The sequence below is a fragment of the Leucoraja erinacea genome, chromosome 15 (genome assembly GCF_028641065.1).
Source record: "Leucoraja erinacea ecotype New England chromosome 15, Leri_hhj_1, whole genome shotgun sequence".
In the NCBI taxonomy this organism is placed as follows: domain Eukaryota; kingdom Metazoa; phylum Chordata; class Chondrichthyes; order Rajiformes; family Rajidae; genus Leucoraja; species Leucoraja erinaceus.
The window spans coordinates 23,409,805-23,424,847 of record NC_073391.1 but is presented as its reverse complement, the minus strand read 5'-3'; the positions used below and the strand labels follow the sequence as shown (position 1 = coordinate 23,424,847).

Sequence of the window (15,043 nt, the reverse complement as noted above, 5' to 3'; positions counted from 1 at the left end):
ATTTAACTTGTATTTTTATAAATATGCTTCAATTAGGTCTGTCATGGGACCCTTTAGGCAGCTTTTAATTTCTATTCTTCATTTCAGTAAGCATGAGAATACACCATTTAATTTCAGGAATTCAAATTACATACAAATGACTTACTTATATTGTATTCTTGAACACTGTTTATATAACCATAAAGTGCAGAATATCCAAATATAATGATCATGATGACATCTCCACTATCCATTTCAATGATATGTGCTGAATGTCCTTCCAAATCATACTGTTGCCCATGAGCGAGAACTGTTGGGGTTTTTCTTGTCCACGACAAAGTGGGAATGTTGAATATCCATAGTTCATTTGTGATGTTTCCATTATCCATGTCAACTTTTCCCCCATACATGTAAATATCATTCTGCAAATAGAAAATGTCACAATTCAATGGGAACACCAATAACATGTTCAAATGCAATCATATTACATTTTGAAAAAGAAAGTAGGGTGGGCAAATCCCAAGAGGCTTTTTCTAATCATAGCATTGAACTTCTGCCATAACCTTAATTACATTATTTTAACTTCATGACCAATGAACTAAATGAAATACCAAATGACCAATGAACTAAATGAAATGCCAAAACCCCAAGAAATACATTGGACAGGAGAAAGTGAAGAGTCAAGAGTGTTTAATTGTCATGTGGGTTAACCAAATCCATTAATCTAATGAAATAGTCAAAGAGGTGCTTTTTAATATTTTGTACAAAAATTACTCGCTTTAAATATCCTAAAATATAACATATATATACAGTTTATTTCACTCCTGCCATCAGAAAGAAGGTATAGGAGCTTGAAAACTGTAACATCCAGGTTCACGAACAGTTTCTACAGTACAACTATCAGGCTATTAAACACTACAACTTCCTACTAAGCTCCAAACTACACAGACTTTGGGCCATTGATTTGTCTTTGCACTATAATTGTTTGTTTTTTATATACTGAACTTCTTTTTTGGAATTTATTATTAAGTTTAGAGTACTATGTTTACATTTTTGTTGTGCTGCTGCAAGTAATAACATATTTGTTCCATTTCAGGACATATGACAATAAAATACTCTTAACTCTCTCTTGACTGTTCATGTCAACAATTAAAAATTGTATTCATGTTCTGCTGAAGCAACAATACACATTATACACAATCTGGTGACCAATGTACTATTTGTTTGCTGGGTTCAGAGTCAAGTCTACCCTATTTTATCACTAGAAGAGTAACTTGCAATCTCAAAGTTCACCAAATTCAATCAAGCAAGGCAGCCACTTGAGAGTTTGCCTCATGCATCACACCAGGGATAATATCCTGCACTGGAAAGAATGAACTTGAAAAGTATTCAGTGTCAATGTTTGCATCATTACAGCAGTAATCCTATATAGTACAGGGCCTGTCCCACTTGCATGCGATTGCGTGTGTTTGGTGCGACCAACCGAAAGCGGAGGTCGTGCTAAGTTCGCGCGTGATGTCATTTACGCATATAAATCAAATCAGCTGGCCAGGAGGCAGGCTGACTGAATTTGGGTGTCGGGCGGTGACATCATCACGCAACGCCACGTGCTAGGTGTACGCCGTCAAGACGCTGTGTACGATGTCAAGGTGCTGCGTACGACCGCAATGCGCCTGCGTGCGTACGCTGGCCGACAGGCCGCTGGCGCGCGAAGATTACGGTCACTGCAGGAATTTAGGAACCCCGCGTGATGTAGGGACCAGGCCCGCACAACTCCATACCCCTCCGCCCTTCTAAGTGGGACCGGCCCCGCTCGGCCATAGGGTGTCTATACGCCTCAAGCGACCACGAGGTCGCGTAATTTGCGAGCCAAGGTCGCGTAAGTGGGACTGGCCCTTACTTTCTCACAGCAAATATTCTGTGGGTATAGGTGCATAAAGGGAATTGGATACGTTATAATCTACAGTTTATCAGCAAAATCAATTACTTGAAAGTAAGTTTATTTGTTTAGAGAATACAGTATGCAAGGCCATTCAGCCAACTAACTCCACGCGGACCATCGAAGATCTGTTTACGCTTGTTCCATGTTATCCCATATTCTCATTCACTCACAACACACTCGGGGCAATGTTAAAGAGGCCACAGCCTACAAACCCACACATCTTTGGGATGTGAGAGAAAACTGAAGCACCTGGAGGAAACCAACACAGTCACAGAGAGAACGTGTGACTCCACACAGTCAACACCAAATATCAGGATTGAAGCCGGATCTATCTATCTATCTATCTATCTACCTATCTATCTATCAGTTGCCTCAACATTTTGAAGATTCGTAAATCATTTTAAAAACATGATATTGCTGTTCAGGATCTGCTCTTTAGTACATAGATTTGTACAGCTCAAGAATAAGCCCTTAGGCCCACAATATCTGTAATGAACATGATGCCAAGACCAATACCAATATATCCCTGTACACAATCCATATCCCTCCATTCCTTGTATATACACATGCCTATCCAAAAGCTTCTTAAATGGCACTATCATATATGGCTCACCTACCACACTTAGCAACACATTCCAGGCACCTACCACCCTCTCTGTGAAAAACTTTCCCCCGCTCTCACATTAAAGCTTTGCCCTCCAGTATTCAATATAATCAAATTGGGGAAAAGGTTCTGATTGTCTAATTTATCTATGCCCTTCAGAATTTTATATACTTCTATCAGGTCTCCCCTCAACCTCTGGCATTCCAGATAAAACAATCCAAGTATGTCCAAGTTCTCCTTGTAGCTATTATCCTCTAATCCTTGCATCATTCATGTGAATCGCTCCTGCTTCCTTTCCTTCCTGTAATTGCGCAACCAGACTGCACGCAATATTCCAAATGCACCTTGACCAAAGTCCTTTAAAGCTGCATCATGACTTGTTGACTCTCATATTCATGCCTTACCAATGAAGGTAAGCATAACATAGGTCTTCTTTACCATTCCATCTACTTGTTTAGTTTAGCCACAGAAGGCTGTGGAAGCAACGTCAGTGGATACATTTAAGGCAGAGATAGATAGATTATTGATGAGTACATGTATCAGATGTTATGGGGAGAAGGCAAGAGAATGGGGTTAGGAGGGAGAGATAGATTAGCCATGATTAAATGGCGGAGTAGACTTGACGGGCCAAATGGCCTAATTCAACTTATCACATAATCTTAGGAACATAACCACGGAAATTCTGTAACCTTTCAATGAATGTAGATTCAAGCTTCAACAAAATGCCCTGTTGCCATTCAATCACAATAATAAGCAATTAATGTCTGGTAATTCAAAGCTCACAGCTTGATGAAATCACAAAAGGTAATTTCTTTGCTGGTTTTTAAATGGCAAACATTTTAAGCATTTGTGTAAGATTTAATTCTCAGACCTAAAATACAGCACAGTTCAGGAGGATCTGCCAGGATCAATTACAATTGCCAATTATCCATGAAATGTTTCATTCTTCCTGACTAACTCTACAGGTTAAATAATTTATTTTTATATGCCAATAAATGTCAATCCTGACATCTTACAAAGATGATGGATCCCCGTGTAATAAAACAGTTTTGATATTGCCATTAATTACTGTTTATGGTGATTATTTATGTTGCCACCCATACTTCCGTTTCAACACACAAAGCTGGATAACTAAAGGAACACTGCACTCTGGTGGCAAAGCTGAAGAAAGCAATCAGGATCACAATGGCTGAAAGATCTATCCTAAATTCAGTTTCATAATTCCTAAATGATGACAAGAATTTTTCGCTCACTCAGGTACCACAATTTTTCCAATATATCTTTGTATACTAGAAGCATTCAAGTTGCCTTCAACGTTATGGCCACAAAAAGTATGAATGATCACTTCAATATATTACATAAAAACTAGTGTATTGATTTTGTAGAAATCTTAGATTGTGGTGGAGAAAACTTAAAATGAAAACTGGGCTGTACCAAATCAATTTCTCTATAGAGCTTCTTTTTTTGACAGGTGGCTCAATATAAAAACAATAACCATTATTTTTAATTATACTTGGTGGGCAAGAATTGAAAGTCTTCATATCTAATTAAGCAAGTGAATTAATCTTTAAAAAAATTAGGAAAATTGGAATAAATTACCACAAAGTTAAAAAATATATATATAAAAATGTTGGGAGCCACAAGGAATCGCAGATTATGCCCACACTTAATGGACAAATTGCACTTCTAATGCCTAATAGAAAGATTGCTCCACGTGGTTCATCTACCTATTGAATTTAATTGCATGTCAAGCTCCTCTTACATTCATAATGATTAATTTAAATTAATTTTGTGACAGCCATTTTGGTTTGGCGAATGTTATCTAAAGAAGCCCGATAATTATGATTTATGATTCTTGCTGGATTCTGACATGTCACTCAACATGAAGAGGCTGTGAAATCTCACCACACAGATTGAATTGTTCCAACAAACCCTTTTGCTCTCCAGTCAATCCCCTTTTCTCCCATTTGCCTTCCTTGTTCCCATCTCATTCACTATTAAGTTACATGCTCTCATTCTTTTCACATAAACTACATTTAGTTCATTGCCCATTATTAACTCCATTGTGATCATGACTGGAAATGTAGCAGTGAAGGAGAATGAGATTGGGGTGATATATCATCCTCTATCAGATGTGCACGTTGGCACTTATCATGTCTCCAGTGATGGCACAGGACTTCAGATTCTAGCACATAGCAATATTTTCCCACACTATTTTGTTTTTGTGATGTCAAAACATGGAACTGCAGATGCTGGATTTCAGAAAATGACATGAAGAGCTATAATGCCTCAACAGGTCAGGCAGCATCCCTGGTGAACATGGATGGGTGATGTTTCAAATCTGGACCCTTCCACAGACTGATTGGAGATTGGGGGAGGGAATAAGAAAGCTGGAAGAGAGGAGAAGCGGGACAAAATGTGGCAGTTCATAAATTAACAACAGGCGAGGGAGGTTTTTGATAGGCCAATAATTGGATAAAGGCAAGAGATGTAAAAACAAAGTAGAGACAAAAGGATTGAAGAGTTGTGACTTGTGAAGCCAAAGAATTGAATGATTTTGTAGTGGTTGTCAAATGAATGGGTGAGGGGGAGATGTTGAAGGAAAATTATATCAGCGGGAGTTAAAAAGATTGGTATTGGTTTATTATTGCCATATATATTGAGACAGTGAATAGAATTGTTTGTGTGCTAATAAGCTAAATCGTATTATGACTACAATCAGGTCATTCAGAAGTGGATTGGGTAGAGTAAAGAGAAAAATATCAGAGCGCAGAATATAGTGTCGCAGATTTAGTGTTACATTTACAAGACCAAGGTCCATAATAAAGTTAATTGGAAAATTGGGACTACACCCTGACTTGTGGGAGGACCATTTTGTAGTCTGATAACAGCAGGAAAGAAGCTGTTCCTAAATCTGGTGGTACAGTGCCCTCCATAATGTTTGGGACAACGACCCATTATTTATTTATTTGCCTTTCCTCCACAATTTGAGATCTGTAATTGAAAAAAATCACATGTGGTTAAAGTACATTGTCAGATTTTATTAAAGGCCATTTTATACATTTTGGTTTCACCATGTAGAAATTACAGCTGAGTTTATACATAGTCCCCCTATTTCAAGTATCATAATGTTTGGGACACATGGCTTCACAGGCACTTGTAATTGCTCAGGTGTGTTTAATTACCTCCTTAATGCAGGTATAAGAGAGCTCTCAGCACCTTTTCTTTCCTCCAGTCTCCCTATTAACTTTGGAAACTTGTATTGCTGTTTATCAACATAAGGACCAAAGTTGTGCCAAATAAAGTCAAATAAGCTATTTTGAGACTAAGAAACAAGAATAAAACTGTTAAAGACATCAGCCAAACCTAAGGCTTACCAAAAGCAACTGTTTGGAACATAATTAAGAAGAAATAGAGCACTGGTGAGCTTACTAATCGCAAAGGGACTGGCAGGCCGAGGAAGACCTCCACAGCTGATGACAGAGGAATTATCTCGAAAATAAAGAAAAATCACCAAACACCCGTCCGACAGATCAGAAACACGCTTCAGGAGTCAGGTGTGGATTTGTCAATGATCACTGTCCGCAGAAGACTTGTGAACAGAAATACAGAGGCTACACTGCAAGAAACAAACAACTGGTTAAACGCAAAAATAGGATGGCCAGGATACATTTTTCCAAGAAGTACTTAAAAGATCAACCACAGTTCTGGAAAAAAGGTCTTGTGGGCAGGTGAGACGAATATTAACTGATATCAGTGTGAAGGCAAGAGCAAAATATTGGAGGAGAGAAGGAACTGCCCAAGATCCAAAGCATACCACATCATCTGTGAAACACGGTGGTGGGGGTGTTATGGCCTGGGCATGTATGGCTGTTGAAGGTACTGGCTCACTTATTCTCATTGATGATACAACTGCTGATGGTAGTAGCATAATGAATTCTGAAGTGTATAGACACATCCTATCGGCTCAAGTTCAAACAAATGCCTCAAAACTAATTGGCCGGCAGTTCATTCTACAGCAAGATAATGATCCCAAACATGCTGCTGAAGCAACAAAGACATTTTTCAAAACTAAAAAATGGTAATTTCTTGAGTGGCCAAGTCAATCACCTGATCTGAACCTAATCGAACATGCCTTTTATATGTAGAAAAGAAAACTGAAGGGAACTGGCCCCTAAAACAAGCACAAGCTAAAGACAGCTGAAATACCGGCCTGGCAGAGCATCACCAGAGAAGACACCGAGAAACTGGTGATGTCCATGAATCGCAGACTTCAAGCAGTCATTACATGCAAAGGATATGCAACAAAATACTAAACATGGCTACTTTCATTTACATGACATTGCTGTGTCCCAAACATTATGGTGCCCTGAAATGGGGGGACTATGTATAAATACTGCTGTAATTTATACATGGTGAAACCAAAATGTATAAAAATGGCCTTTATTAAAATCTGACAATGTGGACTTTAGCCACGTGTGATTATTTTCTATTACAGATCTCAAATTGTGGAGTGCAGAGGCAAATAAATAAATGACGGGTCTTTGTCCCAAACATTATGGAGGGCACTGTACATGCTTTCAAGCTTTTGTATCTTCTGCCCAACAGAAGAGGTGAGAAGAGGGAATGACCAGCGATGAAAAATATCCTTGATTATGTTGACTGCCTTCCTGAGGCAGCATGAAGTGTAGACGGACACGATGGTAGAAACGTTGGTGCGCTTTCTTGGCCGTAGCTTCAGTGTTTTTTTTACCTAGATAAGCAATTGCTTAAGTAATTCCACTCCTCAAAACTGGAGAGGAAGTAAGTGAAACTTGAAGAAGAGCCAGTAAAGAATGGAAGTTAATGTGGACATATTTATGCTTTAGCACACTATACAAATTTTCAAGCACACATAAAATTTTGGCCATGTTGTTTAAAAATCTAAAACAATTTGAAATATCAAATACTTTCCATGTTAATATCCAACTTGATTTGCTGACATCTATCATACAAACATAGAAACATGGAAAAGTAGGTGTAGAAGTAGGCCATTCGGCCTTTCGAGCCAGCACCGCCATTCAATATGATCATGGCTGATCATCTAAAATCAGTACCCCATTCATGCTATTCCCCATATCCATTGATTCATTTAGCCCTATGAGTTAGAGCTAACTCTCTCTTGAAACCATCCATGAATTGGCCTCCACTGCCTTCTGTGGCGGAGAATTCCACAGATTCACAACTCTCTGGATGAAGAAGATTTTCCTCATCTCAGTCCTAAATAGCCTACTGCTTATTCTTAAACTGTGACCCCTGGTTCTGGACTCCCTAACATCTGGACCATTTTTCCTGCATCTAGCCTGCCCAATCCTTTAAGAATGTTATATGTTTCTATATGATTCCCTCTCATCCTAAATTCCAGTGAATACAAGCCCAGTCGACCCATTCTTTCACCATATGTCAGTCCCACCATCCCGGGAATTAACCTGGTGAACCAATGCTGCACTCCCTCAATAACAATGTTTAAGAAGGAACTGCAGATGCTGGAAAAATCAATGGTAGATAAAAATGCTGGAGAAAGTCAGCGGGTGAGGCAGCATCTATGGAGCGAAGGAAGAGGTGACGTTTCGGGTTGTGACCCTTACCTAAAATATTACCTATTCCTTCGCTCCATAGATGCTGCCTCACCCGCTGACTTTCTCCAGCATTTTTATCCACCCTCAATAGCAATGATGTTCTTCCTAAAATTAGGAGACCAAAATTGCACACAATACTCCAGGTGCAGTCTCAATAGGGCCCTGTACAACTGCAATCAGACCTCCTCGCTCCCAACCTCAAATCCTCTCGCAATGAAGGCCAACATGCCATTAGCTTCCTTCACTGCCTGCTGTTACTGCATGCTTACTTTCAGTGACTAATGTACAAACACACCCAGGTCTCGTTGCACCTCCCCTTTTCCAAATCTAACACCATTCAGATAACCGAAGGAGTTGCAACACCTGTCCCTTTATCTCCCCCCTCGAATCCATCCAAGGACCCAGACAGTCTTTTCAGGTGAGGCAGAGGTTCACTGTACATGTATAGTGACAGGTTCACTAGCACCTCCTCGTCTACTGTATCCACTGTTCCAGGTGTCAACTTCTGTACGTCAGCGAGGCCAACGCAGTCTTGGCCATCATTTTGCTTAACACCTCCGCTTAGTCCGCCTTAACCTACCGGATCTCCCGGTTGCTCAGCACTTTAACTCCCCCTCCCATTCCCAATCTGACCTGCTCCCAATATCATGTGCTCTCATTTTACATACTAATCTCTTGTGTGGGACCTTGTCAAAGGCTTTTTGAAAGTCCAGATACACCACATCCACTGGCTCTCCTTTATCCATTCTACTTGTTACATCCTCACAAAATTCCAGATGATCAGTCAGGCATGATTTCCCCTTCATAAATCCATGCTGACTTTGACCGATCCTGTTACTGATTTCCAAAAGCACTGCTATAACATCTTTAATAATCGACGCAAACAATTTTCCCACTACTGATATAAGGCTGACTGGTCTATTATTCCCTGTTTTCTCTCTCCCTCCTTTCTTAAAAAAATGGGGTTACATTGGCTACCCTCCAGTCCACAGGAACTCATCCAGAGTCAGGAAAACATTGGAAAACGATCACCAATGCACCGGAAGGGTTTCGGCCCGAAACGTTGCCTATTTCCTTCGCTCCATAGATACTGCTGCACCCGCTGAGTTTCTCCAGCACTTTTGTCTACCAATGCACCCGTGATGTCTAGAGTCACCTACTTGAATACTCTGGGATGCAGACCATTAGGTCCTGGGGATTTATCTGCCTTCAGTCCCAACAGTCTACCTAACACTGTTTCCTGACTACTGTGGATTCCCTTCAGTTCCTCCCTCCCGCTAGATCCTCGTTCCCCTAGTATTTATGGGAGATTGTTTGTGTCTTCCTTAGTGAAGACAGAACCAAAGTACGTGTTTAACTGTTCTGCCATTTCTTCGTTTCCCATTATAAATTCACCCCTCTCTGATTGTAAGGGACCTACATTTGTCTTCACTAATCTTTTCTTCACTACATGACATATAGGAGAAGTTAATGGAAAATACAAGAACGTGATAGATATACAAAATACACCAATCAAAGCAGAACAGGTGTGTTTGCAGGAAAATGGTCTTTAGAGGAAAACAGACCAAGATTGCCCTTTGCTCCATTTCTACATTTTGATAAAACATGTATAACACCACGATATGATGGCAAGCTTCATGCAAAGTTCAAAAGTTTCTGTCAAAAAAAAAACGTATTCATGTATTTGGATCTGGAAAAGAATACAACTAATACCATTCATTGGCACATTATAAAATAAAAGCAGGATGGTTCATCTTGAAAAAGAAACCATAAAAAGTTCATTCTGAATAGCTACAACCATAAATGAGAAAAGCTGCACTCTTGCATCGATTCTAAAAGTGATTTTAATGAAAAATACATGTTGATAATGCAATGGAGTTGTCAGATATATAGGATAAAAAAGATTACAATGACATTTTTCTGAAAGGTCCATATTGATTTGGTTTTTATTAATCAGCTTTATCCATCTCATCACATAATCATCTGCCAGCATGCTTCACTGCACACATGGTTCTAAGTTTCTGACAAGCTGCTTCGAGTATAATTATTTTTCTTGGACTAATGAATGGAAGTCACTGATTTTTTGTCACAATGCTGAATTTATTCCTCAAAAATGCTGACAAATCGAAATGAAATCAAAATGTAATTGCAAGATGAATTTACATAATCTTGCAAGTGATTAATTCAGAATAAAATCATTAACTCTTTCCAGAAGTCTCACTCAGGCTCAAGAGACTCCTTGTATCATGGTTGAAATCTCCATACTAATGATCACAAAAAAAGGTTATATTTATGATCTCTCTCCTTCCTAATTTAAGCCCTGCTCGGGTTTTCGAAACTAGTGTGTTAGTTTCAGGACTAGGAATAAAACTACAAGAGGAAAACAAAATTGGGTAGATGTTGCCATAGAAACCCAGTGCCTCCTACCAGTACTTAGACAGGTCCCAGCACTTTTGGATTTTAATATTTTACAATCCACATTGCTGAAAGCCAATGCAGAGATAATCACAGCAAGGGACACTAGGCATTTGGGAGCTAACCAACTGTTCTTCATTTCCTTTATCAGACTGAACCACTGAAAAATTAAGAGTATAACAGCAGAGGCAGCGGCATATTTAAGTGGGTGAATTTAGTCATCATAATGAACAGAAAATGAACAAAAAACAGAAAAATCAAGAGAGATTGAACAAAGGAAAAATTCTGATTTGAAATTTTAAACATTTCTATTCAAACCCTGAAAGAATTACAAACCACATTTCCAATTAAACCTCTGTAGGGTATTTAGACAATGGACAATATTTTACTTTGTCACACATTTATTTCATATCCTATCACCGAGGCCTGTACATTTGGGAAGAAAAGTAAAGGGGAAAGAAAGCCCTTGATGGGAAGGAAGAGATGGGAAAATTGGGCTCTGAAAGGGGGCAAAATGAAGCTAAGCAAAAGGAAAAGATAATTTCAAATATATTATAAATCATTTGAAAGGTTTTACTTCCCAATAAGATTTTGGATCAGCTTTAACAATTCTATTCCCAATCCACAATAATTGGCAATTCTTATTCAGTCTCTCCATCTGATTAATTGAACTACACAAAATCGGTGGACAAAAAGGAGAATCTGGAGGTACAAAGGAAGTGTGTAAGTTTCAATGAAATATTACACCTGTCCCCACAGGCTTTTATTTTTTTTAGTTATTGAACTTTCTTTTGGCTAGTATGTGTTACTGTTACACTCTTTAAAATATGGCCATTCAGAGCACTTCTTGCCAAATTCATCAAAAGCTTTGCTTATTACTGTGAAACATGCTTCTCTGCAAAGCAACAAACTTGAAAATGTTTTGAATTATAATGAAATTAATGCAGAAATTGCCTCTTTATTTATTTGTATCAAACATGTCACATTTTTGGTGTCCTAAAAATGTATATTTTTTGAGATATAAACTGGTTGAATCAGGGAATTAATTGAATTCCTAACTTGATTTTATCGCTACTATCTCTTGCATATTTGAGTAACAATCCCTGAAAACATTAACACCATACTACTTGAAACAGTGGAGATATGACATTTTTAATGCCCTGTGCTAAAATCTCGTAAAAATACATACATAGATAAGCATAGATACAGTGGATGTGGAAAGGATGTTTCCACTGGTGGGAGAGTCTTGGACCATAGGTCATAGCCTCTTTTAGACAAGAGGTGAGGCGGATCTTTATTAGTTAGAGGGTAGTTAATCTATGGAACTCGTTATCACAGAAGGCTGCAGAGGCCAAGTCAGTGGATATTTTTTAAGGCAGAGATAGACAAATTCGTGATTCGAACAGATGTCAAGGGATATGGGGAGAGGGCAGGAGAATGGGATTAGGCGGCAGAGATCATCCATGATTGAATGGCGGATTAGACTTAATGAGCCGAATGGTCTAATTCTACTCCTATAACTTACAAACTTGTACCAGTGTATATTGTAAAAGCAAGAAAATAGATCTTGGTGATTGCAGACCAGGTGTCTAAAGTGATTACGAAATAATATCAACAGAAATTTATGATTCACAGCAAAGCCTGGGTAGTATGCAGAGAAATGAATAAAAAGATGCCTCCCAGGAGAATTGCAGCAGTTATTGCATAGACCAACATTTGCAGAAGACCCTGAGTAAGGACTAAAGAGTTGTGCAAGTACACAAATTAAGTTACTAAAAAGCTAATGGGTCTTGGTTGAATTACATAGTGAATCTTTGAATTGTTTATATTATTATTATTATTATTATTATTATTATTATTGTTATTAGAGATTATCGTCATTAGGAAAAGTAATTGGCTGGTGTGGCTTATTGTGCGCTGCATCTAACTGGCAACAGGTACCCTGAAAATTGCAATGGGCTGAGCCTTGGGTATCAAACATCAGCTAAAGTACACCCACGGTCCTTCATATTTTTCACTGTGACCATTCATTTCTTAGCCAAGATATAAATCCCATCCATAGAAAAAGGTCAAAATAATAAATTTGTTGGGGCAATAGCCATTTGTGTGTGAACTTTAGCAGCATAAGGAGACATTTTAACCAATGGGTATCATTGCCAGGTCCAATTTGCACGGACTTATCTACACATAGGATCACTTGACCTTCAGGTTCAGGAAGAGCTTCTTCCCAATAACCATCAGGTTCTTGAACACTACAAACACCAACTGAACTGCACGGTCTTGACAGTCTTCCTCATAACTGACCAGGCCTCTCCCACTAAACTGATTTAATGTTCCATTTCTCAGTGGCTCTCTATTTTCTGCAATATTCTCTTTCAGATTTTCTGGGTTACGATCCCATAGCAATTAAAAAGGGTAGTTCTGGAATTAGAGGAACTAGCAATAAATACGGGTGTATCAAATCAAAGCTTTACAGTGGGATGTCAGATTTAAACACGCTTTTCCTTCAATGCCCAAAATCCAGACATTATTCATTACAAACAAAGTAATCATATCCAAGGCTAAAAAGAAAATACTTGACTGTCAGCTTGCATGCCTATTTGCAACAGCATGACAAAAAGTTAGGAGTCTTCATTAATAAATAAAGAGAACTTGAAAGAAACTAGTTGATTGAAAACAATATTGCACTAGTTTCATTTGTGAACATGGGATTACTGTAATGCAGCTCCAATTATGTTTGACAAACATTTTATCTAGTATTAATAAATATTTCCATCTACATTATATGTGTTAAGCATGCTCAATTTATTGCATAAATATTCTGAATATCACTGGATACACAAACCAGATTCAGATTTTGCAATATTAAAACGTCTAGCAGTTGGGAACATCAAAGAGGCTGATTTCTCATTTAATATTATACGTTTGATCTTGTGGATTTCCTCACAAATTCAAGAAGACTGCACAGCATTTTTTGTACACAATTCTGTGTATGATGCAATAGCTACAATTTACACTGGTACATTCCCAAAACTGAACATTTCTTGAACATTTGACAGAAAGCTGCTCTTCTCACAATTAATCTGAGAGAAACAATAGTATTCTCCTGATTAATCTACAAAAATCAGTCATCTGTAATAAACTAATTTGCACAAATACATCGAGGTAGCACAAATTAGGCAGACGGAATTTTATATCAATCTGAAAACTTTTGATCAACGTTAATTGCCTACTTCATGCAGACAACAAAAAGTAAATTGCATGATGACTTTAAAATGTTCCACTCAGAAATTAATATTTTAGAAGTAAAAAAAGCTATAAGAATGTATAAATCAATTGAACATCTTTTTCTACAACTTTGCCTGTTTTAAAGATGTATGAATTTCCATGCTGATCATGTCTCATTCATGTCATACAGTAGATTTTCTGGACAGCAAGTTTGGCAATTTGAAAGCTTCAGTTCCACAGCAGAAATTGTTACCTGTGTTATCACAAAGGGCACCAGATGGCATTCAGAATTGCCTAATCTGTAATTCAAATGACTCATCAGATGTGGTTTTACAAAGTTTACAAATTTGACAGTATTCCCAAATTTTCAATTCAAACTTAACTGAAGTTTCACAGCTCTATGGTAAGTTTTGGATTCATAGTATTTCAGAAATCACTCCTATCTCTTTGAAGATTGAATCCTTTTAGATATATAGCTTGAATTGAATGTTAAAAGGGAATAAAGGAGAACAGTCCAATCTTTCTGGACATTGGCGACATCATAAAATGGAAAACCCCCTTAAGATTCGAAGGGGGTAAAATATTCGATAAATGTTGAATATTGGTTTAACTTCAGCATGAAGGAAGAGGTTTCACCGAAGCTTCCACCTGGTTCATAAATAGGTGTATTCTATGTGAAAATAATATATTTGATAGATTAAGTTGTATAGTTTAATGCAGATAGCTGTGAGTTGTTGCATTTTGGGAGGTCAAACCAGAACGAGACTTTACAGTGAATGGTTGGGACAGGGAAGTGTTGTGGAGCAGAGGGATCAAGGACTACAGTTACTTAGTTTCCTGAAGCAGGCATCATGGGTTGATAGAGTGACAAAGAGGGCTTTTGGTGCATTGACCGTCATCATTTCTGAATATTGAGGATATAAGTTGGACATTATATTACAGTTGTACAGCATGTTGTTGACGCCACATTTGGAGTACTTGTTCAGTATTGATTACCCTGGTATAGGAAGGATGTCATTAAGCTAGAAAGAGGGCAGGAAGGATTTAAGAGGATGCTGCCAGGACTGGAGGGCCTGTAATATAGGGTGAGGTTGGGTATGAAAGAAGTGCATGAGGCCGAAGGGTGATCTTAACGAGGTGTATAAAATCATGAGGGTGAATTTGCAGTATTTTACCCAGGATAGGGGTATAAAGAATCAGAGGACATAGCTTGGGTGATAATTCCATGCAGACAACATCCACCGCCTAATCCGCAGT

The 15,043-nt window shown here is 38.3% G+C and overlaps 1 protein-coding gene across 2 annotated transcripts in view; it reads right to left on the bottom strand.

Annotated features, from left to right (window-relative positions):
• Nucleotides 1-15,043, bottom strand: part of atrnl1b (attractin-like 1b) — a 704,553-nt gene that overhangs the window by 576,129 nt on the left and 113,381 nt on the right. For both annotated transcript variants that reach the window (XM_055646916.1, XM_055646915.1), the window contains exon 8: nt 146-401. In XM_055646916.1, coding sequence (XP_055502891.1) covers nt 146-401 — 256 coding nt within the window. The remainder of the gene's footprint in view (nt 1-145; nt 402-15,043) is intronic.